Source organism: Zingiber officinale, unplaced genomic scaffold (genome assembly GCF_018446385.1).
Source record: "Zingiber officinale cultivar Zhangliang unplaced genomic scaffold, Zo_v1.1 ctg170, whole genome shotgun sequence".
NCBI lineage: Eukaryota > Viridiplantae > Streptophyta > Magnoliopsida > Zingiberales > Zingiberaceae > Zingiber > Zingiber officinale.
In genome coordinates, this window is record NW_024589860.1 from 1 (window position 1) to 20,559 (window position 20,559).

Genomic DNA, 20,559 nt, shown 5'->3' on the forward strand with positions numbered 1-20,559 from the left:
GATTCCTCTGCCTACCCCTTCCCACCCTTCAAAGTCTATTGAGAGAGGTTGTTGAGTGCATTTAAGAGATTTATATCGGTGCTAGGTATCCATGAAATACATGCTTATGCACTTGCATCTGCCATGAGCATTTTTCTTTTAAAAAAAGAAATTTCATACCTACTCACACAGCCTCTTTCACGTTGTGATAAATATGTATTAAGACTTATGCTATCGAGTTGTCACAGATATTGAACATTTGTCAAAATTTTAATTATGATTTTAAGTTCTAAAGTTGTCAAGCAATTATTAAATTTTACTATGCATTACAAACTATGAAAAAAATTAAATTAGTCTTTATTCCATTTTACAAAGGGGCTTGAATCTCTCATGTAATTGCATTCTATAGTTCAATAAAAAAATTTCTTTCTATGTGTTCTCTATGTGAAATTTACATATATTAGTATTTCTCTTACAGATCTTCATGAACTAAAGTCCAACTATCAACTCTTTAAAAACAACTCAAAGTCTTGCATCTTCAAGCTGCTACACAAATATTGTAGTTTCGTCTTCATTGTCATCCATTGTCTTAGTCAATTTCTTTCTTTGAATACAACAATACAATATTTTACCCCTCTCAACTACAAACCCCCTATTTACCTGCACTTGTTAAGTGGATATTCAGTCAATCTAAACCTATCTGAACATGTACTTTAGAAATAACAGCAAAACTCATTCAGGGTAATCTGAAAGCATAGAAGATTCTACTACTGATACTTGATCAAAGGAGCATTTTGTATAATAAATAGAATATGATGAAACAAACATGAAATAAAGTGTTAATAATCTAGTAGCATCCAGCATCAATGTCATGAAGATGAAACCTAAGAACTTTGTACACATTGTGTGGAAATAAAGTGCTTACAAGCCCTTCTCCAGATTTGAACTCCAAAGGCTGGCCATAGTTATCAACTTTAGTATCATAAAACACTGTCTTTTCTTCATCAAGAAGCATTCCTTTGTAATGCACTCTCAACAAGCTATCATGAAGAGGGCAGTCCATGGGAAATTCACCTAATGGATTTGAAAAGATCAAAGAAAACTTATTACACAACATCTATCATTAGTGACATTTTATGGAAAGCAGAAAGACAAATAATTTTAGGACAATTATTTGAAAAATAATCCTTTTCGAACAATAACTGACATTACAAAAAGTTATTCAAGAAACATCAAATGATGTCTATAGTAAACAGCATGCAAAAATATTTTTTCGAGGAAAGTCACTTGAGGACGGAAACAGTTGAATTGTAGTAAACAAGCTTTAACATTAAGCAGTCTCTTTATCTATAAAAATGATTACGTAATCAATCAGTTGGCAGGAGATTCAAAGTGAACCTTCAACTAGATTGTCTTGCATACTTTAAATTATAAAATCAGTTGAAGTCAGCTCAGGGCTACTGCACTATAAGAGTTTCATGGTTCACCTCAACAATTTAGTGCATAACTGAATCTATATGAATTCAATCTAGAAATCATGGTCTAACAAATTAGTAGTTAATATAAAAGGCATACATAGTATGTTAGTTTGATGAGTCATAAGAATGAAGGATGACATTGGCAGTCATTTCAGTACCAAGAAAAGAGTTGCTATTAACATGAACATTCATCTTTTAGAAGAACAAATATTGTTTCTATCTACCTCATACCAAGCATGATATTGGTAATGTTGCTACAATTGTGAACTAAATAGAAAAGGATCTGTAGAGTGAAACAGACTGGTTGTTAATGGCCAATGACCACTATAAGAAAAAAAATTTCTCCTGTACAAGGTTCATATTAATATCATTAAATTTTGAATTAAAAAAATAAAAAATTATGGCCATTTAAACCTTTAAAACCATGTTCCAACAGACGGGGTACTGCCAAAAAATATTTACTCAAAGCAATACTAACCAATAAGAGAATCCTCGTAGCGTGACTATCCAAACCGACACATTTTAACAGCCAGATTGACAAGTCTTTTATTTCAAAATAAAAAAAATAAGTTTCATGATATAATAAATTAATTTCAATAAGATGGATGTAGAACCTTGCCCATCAACAACACGGCGTTTTATGAGACGGCCATCACCAAGCATGTCCCTTACCTGTTAAATAAAGCAGAAATTTTAAGACCCAAAAGTAAATGGCTAACAACCAAACAACAATAAGGTGCTAGAGATAAAATTTTGCGAAGTTAAAAGGACTATGCACAAGAAACCCCGTGATAAGTAAATTGTAAATTGTGCCTCCTAAATTTCAACATCAGCATGTAATAAATTATTTGGGTGCCTCCTAAATATATCTTATCTCAATAAATTATGAGATAACTGATTGCAGAAAGGCAACCAAGTCTGTCCAGTGATATCAATTTCATTAATAACTATTATAACATCACAGACCACAATATTGTCTAGGATTAGATAATCTTATTAAGTTAAAAGGTATATAAGAAACCTGAATAAAGTGGACCAGTTCAACTTCAAACTGAATCTCATCGTACCCTTCAATCATCGACCAAAGAGAAGATTTTGTCATGTAGCTTTTACTCAGGAAAATTGCTGCTTTTTCTCCACGTGTCATTGTCCCAATGCCCACCTCAAGCCCTTTTGGTAACTGCAATTAAAGAAATTGAACAAAGTGATGTTAAAATGAAAGGTAAATCAAGAAGATGGTGTTCCAATAATGCACTACTTTAGCATCGATCAAAAGCAAAGAACCCAACAGTTCAATTCTTCAGAATCAGCAAATCATTCAACGAAACAAAACCAGAAGCCAAACTTAGGAATATTTCTTCAAATGGAACAGTTGCAAATTCCTTTTAGCATCTTTTAGCCATCTTTAATATAATTCCAGAACTCATAGCTGAACCTCAACATCCTGGAAGAAGCTTTCACTAACCTCAGATTTACCAATAGTAAAGGAATATGGTTCATCAATATGTGACACAATGATTTTCCCATCAACTGTCTTGACATCTATCCTGCAATTGCATGCGGATGGTTCAAAGAAACATCCATGTCAGAGATATTCTTCACTACAATATCTGAATCTGATAGATCAAAGAGTATAAAATAATAGAGGTAACATACTATTATGCATGTGCAGGACACACGAAATGTATATGCACTTGTAAATAAATAACCATTTTAATTAATTATCAGTGGATATTGTAATATACACATGGTTAAAAGTATCTGCATTGCCTCACCTATATCTAGCAAATGTCTCAATTGGATCCCACACTGAGACGTCCTGCAGGGAATGCTGTAGCATGATAAGCTTTCTGTTCATTTCATCAGCAACCCTTCAGCAAGCTACTATAGCAATCCCTAGCTACCAACACAGTGGTAACAAAAGATATTATATCCTTTGCTCTCCTTTTACTTCGTCTTCTTCCACCATTGTTCTGGTCAGCACAGTCCTCTTTGTCCTCCTACTACTCCTCAGTCCTCACTCCCCTTTCACCATTGTGCCATACGACACATTTCCAAGTCCTAGTCCTCCGTGGAGGTAACAGCTATAGGTTATAGAGCATTCTACTTCTTAGGGAACAAAATTTGCTCCTGTGGAATCGTGCTGAGGAGCTGGATTCCCCAAAAATGAAAGTTTCAGCTAACTTCACCTTCGACTAGGGAGGAAGAACTATCAAATCTTCTTGATACTTGCAAGATCACTTGGACCTACTATCTCCATAGCCATTTACTCTCGCATTAATCCTAAGCTAGGCAAAGTGAACTAGTCAAAGTAAAATTATGCCTATTATCTACAGAAAGACTGATTAGCATGACAGAAGATATTCAAGAAGCCCTTTTTTCTTATTTATTAACCTGTTTCCAATTAGTAATGGATTCTAGAAGTACGAGAGTCAATAAATTCCGCAATCAATCATTTAAACATTAAATTTACATTAGAGAAATGATACAAATAAAAGTAAACCAGCTCAAGGTCTAAATTTCACAATTACTTTATTTCTAATTGGTTTGATTTTATTATTTTTACTTTTACTCTTTTAGTAAGTCATATCTATTTTTTGCCTGTGTTATGAGACTTATTTTTAGAACAAGGCAAGTGAACATATATTGATGAACAAAAAACCGCTTACATGAAAGTTCAATCTCAAAAAAGAAAACACTAAAAACATAAAACCTCTCCATCTATCAAGAAGAAAAATACAAGGCTTTTGTCCCAAGCAAAAAAAACTAAAGAAAAATAATAGGAAAAAACAAAAGCGATGAGCATCACAGATTTTCAGAACTATTTGAATCCAGCAAGTTATCATGTATCAGGTAGGTATCAACTCGGGCAGATAGCAGCTCCAGTACCAGCAACTTCCAACTTCACTGCAACTAGGCAGTTTCAATACAGCCCAGTAGTAAGGCAGAACTGGTTAATCAGTTTTCAGGACAGATCAATCAGAACACCACATTACTTTTTCTGCCTTTGTAACATGGACAAAATAATTCAGTATGATCCATTTCTGCAACTAATTTTAGAAACCTCACAGCTAGCAGATCTTTGGATACAAAGCCTCCTGATAAGCTCCAATTTGAGATAATTTACACAAGCACGTATCAAAAACAAACTGAAAAACAGATCACAAAATAGCTTCACGTCAACTAGTTTCTGCTAACTGCAGACTGGCAGCAGAACAGCCTATAGATCAACCTTCAAACCTATTACTACCACAAACCAGCTCTGAAGTTAGGAATTACAGCACCCACCATAGCACAATCCAGTTTTGAAGCTGAAACAAAACCAGCCAAAAACACAGCATAAAGAGTACCAAACTTCCAGTCAGTGGTATCTAAACATAGTATCAATTGTTGAACACATGAAATCTACAGATCAGTATAGTTTTAGAATCTCCTTTAAAGTATCAACAATTTGTAACATCACAATCAGTGTAGAAGCTTACAAGCTGATATTAAGAGACATATGGTAAAACAGAAACGCATATCAACAATTTCAGTGGTCAGGAATTGGTTCAAATCTGCAGTTCCCAAGGCTGAAACCCTTCCTAACAGAAATAGCAAAAGCTCAAACAGATGTCTTAGCTTCATCCTCACATCAAGATGAATCAGTCCAACCACACTAAAAGAGAATCCTTTTACCTTCAAAACACTTACAAATGTGTTCCCTCCAAATGGGGTAAATAGAAGTCGCCCATGGTATAATTTTATCCTTTTCCCACCACATTATCGCATAACCATTCCTTCTCCAAAGTCAAAATACCAAGAGACTTACCAACAAAACCTCCACTAACCACAATGGTCTCTCACACGTTGAAAAAGAGCATTCAAAGACCAAATAATTCGTAGATTCACAAGAACAATTGCCTAGGCAGAATGAGTTATGAGCTAATATCCCCAATCTACATATTCTAACCATTGCAGGCAACTTCACATCAAATAGGATCTAAGTTATGAAAGAAACTTTAGGAACAAGTCCTTCAAACCATACAAGATTACACAATCTAACCTTGGCAACAATAGTGCTTTTAAGAGCAACATATGCATTATTGACAGACAATCCCTACTTATCAACAATCCTTTCTTATCGATGATTCACTCCCAACCACTAGAAGGGGTATGACTATGCCAGAATAGTTAGTCCATTCATTACAACCATCACCAATCAAGTATCGCACAACATGTGAAGAGAAGCCTTCTCAAATTTAGGATATTTTTCACCACCAAGAACAAGAATAATGGATTTTAACACACCAAACAGACTCGATATAAAGATATTTCAAGAAAATTCATTTAATTCATGATGTGTTCCACTTGAGGTTGATAGCCAATTATGCTTAGGACAAGTGAAATTGATGGCAGATAGTTGTATGATTCCCAAACTACCAAAGTTCTTAAGAGAGCATATAATAGCCCAACAGATTTTATGAATGCCTCTCTTATCGTCGCCCTACCAAAGAATGGTAAATACTCATATGTGGCTAGTCCCAAGCAGATAACGGAGAGTTGTGATGGGTTGTCAGCCAATATTAAAACATAGGTAAATGTTATATATGAATCCATCAAACTATTACACTAATGCTAGGTTATTCTCCAGAAGTTTTATAGAATAATGATTAGATACATGAGTAGAAAATGAGAGTTGCAAAGATGAAGATATTAAGATGAATGTACGAACATACAAGGATGAATAGGATAAAAAATGAGAACATTAGAGAAAAAGTCCGGATTGCACCCATTGAGATAATACTTTGAGACATATTTAAAGTGATATAGATATGTACTTAGGCAGTGTTCTAAAAATCGACCTAGGCGGTTACCTAGGTAAATATGCTAGTCGGCCGGCCTTGGCGGGATTAGGCGTCCTTAGGCACCGACTAATCGGTCGAATCATCTAGGCGCCGCGGAAATAGTACAATGTTTTCATGAATTTTTTTAGTTTGGGATTTTAAATATAAAGCCCAATTAAAAAAACTGAAATGTAACCTTCTTTTTTTTTGTGTGTGTGTTGGGCTTAAGTTTTATAAGCCCTAAACTTTGGTCCAACAAAAAAATCGATTTGTTGGCTTGTCCTAGCAGATAACACCAAACTTCATCTTCATCGTATGTTGGAGAAATTAGAATAAATGAAGAAGCCCACATTTTAAAGAAATCAAAGAGTTAAGAAGTCCAATATTGAATTGAAGGTTGACCGAAGCCTCATCATTTGGAAACGTCATTTCATCATACACTCGCAATATTCATTGAAGTTGAAAGGTAATTTGTTTTAATTTTGATACTTGCAAATTGAAAGATAATTTGTTTTAATTTTGATTTCTCTTCACTTGATTTCTACGTGAGTGTCATTTCTGTATTTTTTTTTTGCTTAGTTAAAAGAAAAATATGTTTATTTTTTTATATGATAATATTGGAGCTTACGAAAAAAAAATTCAAAGTGATTTATGAATTTAATTGAAGTTGAAGCGGTGGTCTTTTACTTGTTAAATATCAAAGGTTTAATAAAATCGTGAAAAAAAATGGTGGATAAGATGAATCAGATGATTAAATCACATAGCTTTAAAAGTTACTAATTTTATTCTTAAATTTCTTTTTGGGTTATTACAAGTAACTGATGAAGTGATTAAGAATAGGTAATAATGTCAAGAAATCCATCTTCAACAGCATCCGTCACTCCGTCCGAATCTGAGATTTTTTTTTTTTTGAAGAAAGTCGGCAACGGATGGGAGTTCAGGATTTTGAATGATCCTAAGAACTTCAACAAAATTAAATGCAAGTTGTGTGGGAAAATAATGTGATGGAGTTTATAGTGTTGGGAATACAATCAAAGTCCCACTTTAATTTAATTGCATCTTATTGGATTAATGGACTAATATAATTGGATCTGAAACTTATTGAAGTAATAGTTAGTCTAATATTTAATTGGATTTTTCAAATAAACCCAAACCAAATGAAGCCTGCATTATTAGATAATGTTTTGGTAGATAAAATTTAGCCACATTATTAGATAAAGTCTTATCAAATAAGACTTGGCTACATTTTATTAAATTTTACTAGATAAGACTTGGTCGCGTTTTAAAAAGTCTTATTAGATAAGATTTAGTGGCGGCGAACATATCTTATCTGAGAAAATAACCTAAAAGTAGGGTTTTATCATATATATATATATATATATATATATATATATATATATATATATATATATATATGGAAGCTAGCACTACGTGAAGTGATTTTGAGAGACTCCAATTGTGCTGGTGAGATAGGTAGTGGTTGTGCTCGTGTGGATACCGCTAGATGCACGAATGTACTGATCCTTCTGATATCAACCAGACTCTCCATATACGCAAAAGGATTTTACAATTCAAGAGGTAACGTTTTTACAAAATTTACGATGTAATTAGAATTCGCTTGGATCTATGGTGGGTTCCTTTTTCCACTAAGTTTATTTTAATGCTTTAATTTTGAACAGAATCCAATAGTGGTATCAGAGTCACTTGCGAATTTGATTATATTGTTTTACTATTTTTTTATATCTAATATAAAATGACATGTTTATTATGATTACATGAATGATTTATAGGTGTTTCGGGTGTTTCAATTTTGTAAGATTTTTTATTACTCTAGTATGAAACAGAGTGATTGTAGCTTCATGTTAATTCGATAACATGAATGCTATAATCTGGAACAATGATGATTTTATGACTATTGATATCTCTGTGATAATATGTTGTGACCAGATTGTGAGATATTAATCGTTCTGTTAATAATGGATATTGTGATTTGATTACAATAATGGATCAAACTGTTTCGATTGTTAATATCAAAGGGGAAAAAAGCAGCAACTTGTTCTATGAGTCAAGTAAATCATCTACCTTTAGGGGCCTCCGCCCCCGATCCCCGTAAGGAGCGTTACCCAATTAACCCCCGCCCGCTAGGGGCGCTGCAACTCCATATGTTTTCGTCACATAAATCATTAATTGGAATTATAATAAAATGATGTTATAAGATTGATACATGTGACATATGGCATGATGCATAGTTATGGCCCTTTACCCGATATGATTGGATTGTGTGTATTTGTTGTAAAAATTAATATGGCCTACGTGTTGTGCCTTTTATCTCCATATCTCTAGTTGTAAAAATTTCTCATATAACTTCCATCGAATGTAACTCGTGGTTTCCTTTAATTGTAATGTACAAATTAGAATAGTGTTGTATAGTACTAGACTACAAAGTTGTAATTGAGGAAGAGACCAACAACACATGCAAATCGAGGAAGTACTCGGAGAAGATGCAGTTTTCTTGGGTTGTCAACCAAGGAAGCACTTGAGAAGATGCAATTCCCTTATGTCGACGTTTCGCACCTCTCATTGGCTTGAGAAATTCATATTAGATGGGTTATAACCATGTCACGTTTATTTTCTACTTGTACAATGTATGTTAACATATGTCATGGTTATGTAATATATGTGATGCATGTTAAATTGTTAAATTACTATAATTAAGTCAATTTAAGTTGTCTATCAAAGTTTGATGCTCATTAATGTCTTGATTAATAGGAGACAGGTTTACCAAAGTAAAGTGTCTTCTATTTATCTTGATAGAATGCAATAGAATAATTGCAATATCCAGCTTATCAAACATTAGGTATGACTTAATTAATTTATCTCAATAAGATTAAAAACTTAGAGGCATAAAATTAGGATATGCACCATTAGATAAGTAAAGAATAAATTATGTTGTTCACCTAATTATCCAAGAGTTGCATTATATGCAATTAGTAGAAGTTACCTACCTACATAGCCAAGTTTGGGGCGATTAATCAAAGCTAACTCAAGATAAGATAAAATATAGATCTTGGTCCACTAAAATGTAATCTACATTGAGTTTAGGGCTAGTAGTGTGGATAAACTATGTTTATCCACATCCATGATTAGATGGAAGCCCAAGTCTGTCAAGGTTCTCAACATAACCAATCATCTTAAGAACATGAGTTCTTACATGGCTCCATTTTGTCATCTTGCATGAAAATAAGGCTTTTGATACTTTAAACCTCTCATGTCTTGCCTGCTCTTGATATAGTCATTTTAAATATTTAACCATATCATTAGCATCCATGTTATCGTGTTGTTTTTGAAGCTTAGAGTTCATGGTTGCAAACATAAGACATAATACATCCAATACATCAACTTGATGTTTTTTATAAGCATCATTAGCAGTACGAGAAGTAGGGTTGTAAATGAACCAAGCGTTCGTGAACAAGCTTGGCATTCCGCTTGGTAAGAGCTTATTTATGTTCGTTCAATATACACAAGATTAATTAAACAAGCAAGTTTGAACAACTCGTTAAACTAAACAAACAAGTTTGAACACATGTGTTCAACTCGTTTACATTCGTAAACAATATTCGTGAACAATGTTCACGAACCATATTCATTAATAAAACTCTTTTCAATATGCTAAATAAATAATAAAAAAAAAAAAAATTAAATTATTAAGCTAATAACCAATTAAACAACTAAAAGTTTCAAACAATCAAACAAACTTAAATTGAGAGTTCGATAACATCTAAACGAACCAAGCTCGAATCAAAAGCTCAAGCCAAGCTTGAATTGAGAGCTCGTAATATCTAAACGAACCAGCTCAAGCCAAGCTTCAAACAAGCTCAAGCTCGTAAAAAATCAACAAAGCCAAGCTTGAACAATCATTTCAAAAGCTTGGTTCATTTTAAGCTCGGCTCGGATCGACTCGGTTATCTTATCAAACAAGCTTGAACACCCCAAAGCTCGACTAGGCTCAGCTCATTTACAGTCCTAACGAGAAGCATTAGAAGCAGGTGGTTTAAGAATGAACTACTTTAGAACATACAGTTTCCTTTCTTGCTTAAAGATAATCCTTAAATTTCGATACCAGTCCAGGAAACTAGCTCCATTATTGAGGTTGTCCTTCTCAAGGACATATCACAGTGATAGGGTATTTGATGTATTTACAGACATGGTAATCTAATAATAATAAATGCAAAAAAAAGTATCATATTTAAAATTCACTTAATTAGGTCTTTAATTAAATAATTCTCCCACTAAATTATAAAGTTGTGTAAGAGCAAGTCATGGATGTGGACAAACATAGTTTATCCACACTACTAACCTCATACTCAATAGAGATTAGAGTTGGCCACTGATTTAGTTTTGCAATCATTGTTTGAAAGCTATAGTCAATTTATCATGAATTACAACATGAATAAAATTGACAAATCGTTGCCTTAGATATTAAGCACATTAAAAATTGTTGAACTGAATCTTAATAAGACCAAGCCCAATACCATATTGATGGTACAAAAAGGCAAAGGAAAACACAAGTCCAAAGGTAAGGGTAAGACCCAAATCAAAGGCAAGGCAAAGTCTTTTGCATTTATAAACCCAAAGGAGTCTACTTCCATTATAGTCAAACCAGACATTGGAAAAGGAACTACAAAGGATACCTAGAGGAATTGAAGAGGAAAAAAGAAAGTGAGACTTTTGTCTCAAGTATTTATGTTATAGACGTCAATGTATCTATTTTTTCATCATAGGTATTAGATACCGAATGTGCTTCTCACATTTGTACTAATGTGTAGGATCTAAGAAAAAGTAGATCGTTGACAAAGGACGAAGTAGACCTATGAGTTAACAATGGATCAATAATTGTTGCTATAGCTGTATGATCAAATTTTTTATCTTTGCTATTGGGTTTGTTTAGAACTTGAGAATTGTTATTATGTGCCTACTTTAATTAACAATATTATTTCTATTTCTTTTTTCGACAAGAAAAGTTTTTCATTTATAATAAAGAATAAATATTGTTCTATTTATTTAAATGATATATTCTATTGTAGTACACAATTAATTAATAAGCTTTACATTCTAGACTGTTTATAACATAAATGCAAAACTGTTAAAATCCATTGATTTAAACCAAAGATATATCTATCAGTGTCACTTGGGCAATATAAATGAGAAATGTATATCTAAACTTTATAAGGATGAGTTTTTGGACTTATTTGATTTTGAATCATATAGGGTATGCGAGTCTTGTCTATTAGACAAGATGACTAAAACTTATTTTAGTGGACAAAGCTTACGAGCTAATGGATTGTTAGGACTTATACATGGTGATGTATATGACCCTTTCAATATATGAGCTAGAAGAGGCTACTAGTATTTTATTACTTTTATGAGAATTTTAGTAGATATGGATATGTGTATTTAATAAAACACAAGTCAGAATCCCTTGAAAAATTTAAAGTATTCAAGAATGAAATACAAAATCAATTTAAAAAAGGTATTAAGATACTTTGATCAGATCGATGTGGTGATATCAAAGCCAAGAATTTTGTGATCATCTAGTTGAGTTTGGGATTATATCCCAACTCACTCTACCTGGAATACCACAATGGAATGGTATATCAGAAATGAGGAATCACACTTTATTAGATATGGTACCATCAATGATGAGTTATATAGATCTTTCTTTTTCTTTCTCGGACATGCTCTGAAAACTGCTTCTTTCACTATTAACCGTATTTCATCTAAGGCAGTTACAAAAACATCATATAAGATATAGACTCGGAAGAGTCCCAAAATATCTTTTATGAAGATTTGAGATTGTGAGGCTTACGTTAGACATCAAGTGTCAGAGAAATTATGACCCAAATCCGATAAATGCTACTTTGTAGGATATCCCAAAGAAATAAAGGGATATTACTTTTACAAACCCACAACAAAGTATTTATTGTCAGAAATGGTGTTTTTCTAAAAAGAGAATTTATTTCTAGAGAAACCAGTGAGAGAAAAGTGAATCTTGAAGAAATTCGAGAGAGACTTTGATAGAAACTGAACAAGCACCACAGAATATTGTTGATCGTGAACATGTTGCACCACAAGAAATTATGGAATAACAACCTGTTCAAGTAATCAGATATGACACGTCGTCAACCTTAGAAGTATTACCATGGTGATGTAATAAGTAATGGCTAGAGGCCATGAGATGTGAAATGAAATCCATGTATGACAATCAAGTATGGATTTTGATTGACCCACTTGAAAAGATAAACCCCATTGGGTGCAAATGGATTTTCAAGAAGAAAACTGACATAGATGACAATGTGCATACCTCTAAAGGGAGACTGGTAGCTAAAGGGTTCAAGCAAATTCATAGTATAGACTATGATGAAATAATTTCACTAGTTGTGATGCTTAAATCCATTCGAATCTTACTTGCTATTGCAGCTTATCATGATTATGAGATCAGATGGATGCCAAAACTACATTCCTTAATGGGAATCTACTCAAGAATATATACATGACACAACATGACGGTTTTGTTACTCCAAAGAATGCTAGAAAGGTAGGTAAGTTGCATAAGTCCATTATGGATTAAAGATTCTAGAAGCTGGAATCTTCAATTCGATGATGCGATCAAAGATTTTAGTCTCGTTAAGAACGAAGATTAACCTTATGTCTACAAAAGAATTAGTGGGAACATAGTCATCTTTCTCATTTTGTATGTAGACGACATACTTCTCATTGAAAATAATGTCCATGTCCTATAGTCTGTAAAGACTTGGCTTAGGAATTATTTTTTAATGAAAGACTTAGGTGAATCTGCTTATATTTTAGGCATTAAGATCTATAGAGATAGATCTAACATATTGCTTGGCTTGAGTCAAAGTACATATATTGACAAGGTGTTTAATTGTTTTGTCATGCAAAATTCCAAGAGAGCATTCTTGCCAATGTCACATGGTGTAAGTCTTTCCAAGGCTCAATGTCTCTCTACTAAAGAGGAGAGAGATCGTATGATAAGATTTCTTATGCATTTGCTATTGGTCTATCATATATGATATGTTATGTACTCGTCCTGATATCTCGTATGCATTAAGCATTATGAGTATAATACCAGTCAGATCTGAGTGAGACCCGGATGAAAGTCACTGGACAACAGTCAAAAATATTCTTAAGTACTCGAGAAGAACTCAAGATTATTTCTTGATATATGCAGCTCGTTATCAAGGGTTATAACGATGTAAGTTTTCAAACTGACAAAGATGATTCAAGATCGAAGTTAAGTATGTGTTTTGCTTAAATAATGGTGTTGTAAGCTAGAAGAGTTTAAAACAACTCAGTTGTTGCAGATTCTACCACAAATCCTTAGTATATTGCTACTTCTAATGCAGCAAAAGAAGTTGTTTGGATTAGAAAATTCATTCCAGAATTTGGAGTAGTTCCTAACATAGCTAACCCAATAGACCAATATTGTGATAATAACGGGGCTATTGCACAGGATGTCATTCGTGATCCAAACACATACTTCGATGGTTCTATCTCATTCGAAAGATTATCGATAGAGAAGATGTGAAAATATACAGAGTACCGACAGATGATAATATTACGGACCACCGAGGCTTTGGCACAGAAAAAGCATGATGGCCACACTAGGTCACTAGGTATTAATACTTCAATGATTGACTCTAATCATGAGATAATTGATATGAACTATTATATCATATTTTAATAAAAGATAACATTTGGTGTTTATTATATTTATATATATGCAATTTTGAATAAACATAATAATGTCGTAGAGTGGTAGATTATGTTTTATAGCATATCAATTAGTTTAATTGATTATGAGAGATTATAAATATATATATAACACTATTCTTTCTAGTCAAATATTAATATAGAAGTGTAATATTAATACATTGAGATTAATATGTAAGTTAACTGATGACTTAATCTCACAAGTCATGGATATAAGATATCAAGTTAACATATGAATATATATTAGAGAATATATACTGAATTGACCGCCTTGAGAATGCTTCATGGATTGTTAATGACTATTAGTATAAATAGTCTTTTGACCTGAAGTTACCACAGTTTCCTAAATAAGGAGTTGTGTACTTTGGTATCAACAAACTTCACTTGGAATAAGGTCGATTATAAAGTCATTCATTAGGTATGCAATGAGCTATGTGGAGGGATGTGAATAATGTAAATAGAATTTGTCACTTCCATATAACGGAAGTGAGCCTCTTAATTAAATAGGACTACTAAAATACATGACTATGCTCAAATAAGTCAATATAAGATATTGAGGTTATTTAGTTAAGTCTACTTAGAGATCAAGAAACACAGAGATTGATGAGAGGATGACACGATCTATGACTCATAAATCAATCTAGATATCATGGACAACAGGACTAAGTTATAAAATAAAATAGTCATAACAGGTTAGGTCGGATCTACGACATTCTCGTCACTTGAGTAGCAATGATGCATTACTAGATATTACTCATTGCTTGCATCTTTAAAATGTGATTTTAGAGTCACTGCCAATGTTACGAAAACCTATTAAGTCACACACAAAGAGCACATCAATTTTGGCATTTATTTTATTTTAGTATGACTAAAATAAAGTGGACCTAAGTTTTAAGTCTGAAATTAGTTTTAGATTTTAAACTTATTAGATTAATGGTGGTCCTTCGTTTGAAGGGAGGATAATACAATTAAAGTCCTACTTTAATCTAATTGGATCTTATTGGATTAATGGACTGATCCAATTAGATCTTAAACTTATTGGATTAATAGTTAGTCTAATATTTATTTGGATTTTTCAAATAAACCCAACCAAATAAAGCCAACATTATTAGATAATGTTTTAGTAGATAAATTCATTCATGTTATTAGATAAAGTCTTATCAAATAAAATTTGACCACATTTTATAAAGTCTTATTAGATAAGACTTGGTCACGTTTTAAAAAGTCTTATTAGATAAGACTTAGTAGCGGCGAACATGCCTTATTTGAAAAGATAACCTAAAGTTTAGGGTTTTATCTTTACTTGTATATATGCATGGTAGCTAGCACTACGTGCATGTAATTTTGAGAAACTTCAATTGTGCTCATGAGACGAGCGGCGATTTTGCTCATGTGCATACCACTAGAGGCGCGAACATGTGCTAAGATTTACCAGACTCTCCAGATACGCAAAAGGGTTTTACGCATCAAGAGGTAACGGTTTTACGAAATCTACGATGTAATTAGAATTCGCTTAGATCTCTGGTAGATTCCTTTTTTCCACTGCATTTATTTTAATGCTTTAATTTTGCAAAGAGCCCAACATATAGGATCAAGGAGCACATTTGAAATATACCTAAAAATGTATCTGGTTGCCAAAAGCATCTCAAGAAGATTGCAATAAGTGCAAATAAGCTATTTTAAAAGGAAGTAACAGAAACAAAAGAATGGAAGAAGAGAGTTGTAGAGCTGAGGTGAATATTCCTCTAGATGAAGAAGATAATGAAATTGAAGGGATAGATGGACTTAAAAAACCTCTTCCACTTGGCCCTGATAGATATGCATCGATGATTTCTCCACAAAATGTAGGTTCAAGTAGGAGTAAAATGCTTCGCCAAAAAAAATATAAATGAGACTCTTTTCAAAGAAAAAATTTAATAAGTTAAACAATATGTTGAGAAATGAGTTTATGAAAATGGAATTCCACTCAATGTTGTTGATAATGATGGCTTCCAGCAACTAATGGAGGTCAATTTGGACTAGGATTCAAGCCTCCAACTCAATATCAACTTAGGAAGCCAATTTTGAAAACTGAAGTTGAAAGAACAAAACAACTACGGAAGAAATATGAAGAAGAATGAGCAAAGAATGAATGGGTGCTCGATCATGACAGATGCATGGAATGATATTAAAAAAAGTATCCTAAATTTGTGTGGTAATTGCGAGTGTACTATATTTTAGAGTCCAAGGAGTCTTCAGACGAGGCACATATTGCTGAACTTATTTTTGAGTATGTTGACAAATGTGTTGAGCAAGTAGAAGATCATAATATTATTCAGATTGTAACAGACAATGCCACAAATAATATGAGTGCAGCTAAATTGATGAGAGAAAAACGGTCTAGGATCTTTTGGAGTTTTTATGCAATTCACACTGTTAATCTCATGCTGGAAAGTATTGGCAAGTTTTCACGATATAAAAATGTTATTGAGCAAGCTAAGTCTTTTACCATTTTCATTTATGCTCACCATAAGACTGTAATTGATGAGAAGTTTCACAAAGAAGGGAGACATAGTCAGACCAAGAGTTACTAGGTTTGCATCAAATTTCCTCACATTGCAGAGTTTGATTGAAAAAAAAAAATCTAGTTTAAGGGTTATGTTTACAAGTGATATATAGGAAAAATGTAAATAGGTCAAAAATAAAGGAAAATTGACTTACTCTACACTGATGAGCATGAGTTTTTAGAATGGTGTGGCACTTTGTTTGAATAAATTTGCTCCTTTGGTAAAAGTTCTTTAATTGATAGATGGAGATAGAAAGTCATCCATGGAGTTTCTATATGGGGAGCTTTTTTAAGATAAAGAAGTTATTAAGGTGGCTTTTTGAACAATATGGAATCAAATTATCAGCCTATCATAGTAATTATTCAGTAAAAATGAAGGATAGACTTGATACATTATTGCATACCACTGCCTTTTTATTGAATTCCTATTTTTAATAGAAAAGTAGTTATATTTCTCTTTATAAGGAGTTCGCAACGGGGATTTTTGAATGCATGAAAATTTTACATGCCGATGAGTTTAATCTAATACAATTATTAACAAGGAATATGCAAAATATAGAGACAAGACTGGTTTATTTAGGAAAACATTAGTAGCAAAAATATATAAAAAAAATGATGATACATTTGATCTATGTGCATGGTGGAGTATCTACGGTATTCACACACCCAACTTGCTAATAGTGGTTTTAAGGATACCTTCATTAACTACAGATTCATCTGGGTGTGAAAGAAATTGGAGTACAATTGAAGGAGTAAGCTTAAACTTTAAGTCTTAAAGTAAAGTACTAATTTTAAAAATTATATTTTACTCACTTTGTTTTTAAGATTCATATAAAGAAAAGAAATAGTTTGGATAGGGTTGAACAATGTAGTATTTGTTTAATTTAATGCTAAATTGTTGAACAAAGAAAAAAGAGAGAGAAAGGAATGTCAATGTCATTCTTGCAAAAGATATTTCAAATGTAGAAAGTTGGTTTGTGGATGGTGGGGAAGATGATGAAGTTGAACCAGGATTCGGGATCAATTAACAAATGGTTGATGAAATAATTCGAGCGGATGAAAATCTACAACCCCGAAGAAGCTCTAGAGTGAGAGAACTTCACAAGGATGATTTTGCATCCAAAGAAGCGGACGATCACAATAATGATATTGAGTTTGTGTCCGATAAAGAATTAAGAGTTAAAAATTATGGAAGAGAAGTAGAGCAAATTTATGATATTTTATTAGTTGTGTAATTTTGAACTCATTTTAAATTTAATGTTATTGTGTTGGAGTTATAGAATGCGATTTATTATATAATTAGGTTGATATCATGGAATCTGCCTAGCGACACCTAGTCCCCACCTAGGCGGCTTAAGCGTTGCACCCAATAAATTTTAGGACCTTGTACTTTGGTGACTAATAAATGCGTTGATTAGGCAACTTGAGATCATGACAAATATGCATATTCATTAAGGAAGAGAGACCAAAGAAGACTTGGTTAGCAACGATAAATCAATATAATATTAATTTAAATATAGATGGATGACATAGTAGGGTATCGAGTCGAATGACATACGAAGATTCATATAGTCAACTTTACTTAATGAGATAAAGGCTTAGTTGTTAAACTTACTAATTTACAAGGAATTCTTAATATATTATATTAAATTATAAATTTGCCAACCATCACAAATTTGCCAATCATCACTGATGTAATCAATTCCAATCTTCCTGCATAAAAGAGCACCTTTGATCTCCGGTCACCATCCCAAGCTTGCACCAACAAAATGAGGGGAACATAACCATTATAAGCAAGCCTATAAGAGGCATGCCCAAGTATGACAAGAAAAACTATCAGTAGGTATCCAAAGCATTATAGAAACTTCATTTTGTAATAAAATGGTGCAACTGGAAAAATAAACATAAGATTTATTGATATTTACACTCAATCTGGATACCTTTCAAAGAAATTCAAGGAGTCCATTATAGTCTTTGTTGATTGAATATTTTTGTGAGGAAATATAATGAGATGACCCGTAGGTAATGGATGGATAATCAAAGGATCCCACATTTCCAATGGGGTGTAAAGGAGCCTTCTTCAACTTTGGAATTCAACATATCAAAAAGGAAGGACACCTTGCTTGATCTCTCGACCAAGAAATACCCAACCGGATCTTCATTTAAATTAATTGAAAGCATGCCCAGAGTTACATGCTTCAATCCATCTTAGAACCTACTCATGGCAACCAAAATGGTGAAGCAACTAATAAAAATAACTCACCTCAAAGGATTAAATGTTGTATGAATAACAATCTTCAAGACCATCTCGGAGTTTCGACCTTTAAATGCTAAGACTACATGATTCCATGACATATTGTCATATTATAATTTATCAACCCTCAAGATCTTGTGGTAGATCCTTGTGTCTTGCTAGTTAACTCACCTTCTGAAGGATCAAAAAGTGGTCGTGGAGGTTGACAACAAGGTAGAGGTGGTCGTGAAGGGCAAAAAGAAACCGAAATGCATTTAGTGTGGCAAGTTTAAGAGCACCTTAAAGATACATGCTACTACTCTCTTTATAGATTTCCCTTGGTCTATCTTCAACTACTTGTGTCACCCGGTCTGATAGAGGTTCTACTATTGCAGCTCCTTCATACAAGTACTCTTAGCTTCTTAAGCTCCAAGCGACTAGTAGTTCCAGCTAGTGTCTTATATATTTTGTGCAATTCTATTGATCTTGTTGTTTATTAGTTGACATACTTATCTTTGAATTAATTTATCATATTTAAAGCAACTTTTATTTCTATCCAAAATTTGAGAACATGCAAGCTAATTGGTGTCAAGCATGAGTCTCATGGATTGTGCCAACTAAATGTGTCTTCCCTGTCATCAGCTTTTTAAGATACTTCCTCTCCTCTCTAGCTATATAGTCGTCTTGCCCATCTATACCTTCAACACTTAAAGTAAATGGTCCGTAGCCTTCTTTAGTCTTCAATCTCTTAGGTGTGTGTGGATCTTGTCACTTGAGCAAACATATTAGACATATTAGGTCCTCATTTTTCAAGTGTCCATCACTTTCGATTTCAAATAGTTTGCAACTTCAATCCATGATTGTTCTAAAACATCATGGTGCTTCTAATAAAAGATTGGTATAAAGTTTTCAATGATTTTCTTATTTTGTACTGAAATTAAAAATTAACTTGGGACCTCTATTAAGATTTTGCACAACAATAATGTCAAGAATATTTCTTGTTCCTTCAAGTCTTTCTTATCTTCCCATGGCATTCTCCATTAGTATTCATGTCCTCACCCAGACACCCACCTCAATAAAATGGTGAAGAATTGACACCTTGTCAAAATCACTCGGGGTCTACTCTTGCATATGTATGTCTCTTTTCATTCTAGGGTATATATTATCTTATTAACTGTATCTTATCCTCCACTCTTAACAGTCTATCTCATAGTTTTTTTTTCCTATTATGTTATTATTCTCTTCCACCATGGATCTTTGGGTGCACTTATGTTGTCCATCTTGAATCCCCTAGACATAAATAAGTTATGATCATGATCACTCCAAGTGTATCTTTCTTGGTTATTCGTGCCTCTAGAAAGGTTATTATTCCTCTCATGAATCCCATTGTGTCTTCATTCTATTGATGTATGCTTCTTTGAGTTGGCTCACTTCTGCTCATCTACTCTATCTCTATTCGAGGCAACAAGGGAGATTCATTTTGTTCCTATAACACCATCCTTCCCCACTCCACTTGTGGAACATCCTCCACCTCTTGAGGCTCCACAGTCTCAAATGCCACCTTCTAACTGATTCCTCTCCCTCCTGAAAGTCTACAATAGATTGTCAATGTAATTTCTCAATCAGATGTCCACCAGCCAGATGGCATTATTAATCGATTTATAGTTTACTTGTTGGTCAAAGGCTACACTCAGATTTACAATATTA

At 33.2% G+C, this 20,559-nt stretch overlaps 1 protein-coding gene across 1 annotated transcript in view; it reads right to left on the reverse strand.

The window, feature by feature from the left end:
- Positions 1–904: 904 nt before the first annotated feature.
- The window catches only part of LOC122036538 (peptidyl-prolyl cis-trans isomerase PASTICCINO1-like), a gene marked incomplete at its 3' end in the record, with an annotated part of 47,358 nt that continues 27,703 nt past the window's right edge, over positions 905–20,559 (reverse strand). The window contains exons 9-12 of the mRNA XM_042595886.1: positions 2,923–3,004; positions 2,479–2,637; positions 2,072–2,129; positions 905–1,053 (exon numbers count right to left, since the gene is read on the reverse strand). Coding sequence (XP_042451820.1) covers positions 905–1,053; positions 2,072–2,129; positions 2,479–2,637; positions 2,923–3,004 — 448 coding nt within the window. The remainder of the gene's footprint in view (positions 1,054–2,071; positions 2,130–2,478; positions 2,638–2,922; positions 3,005–20,559) is intronic.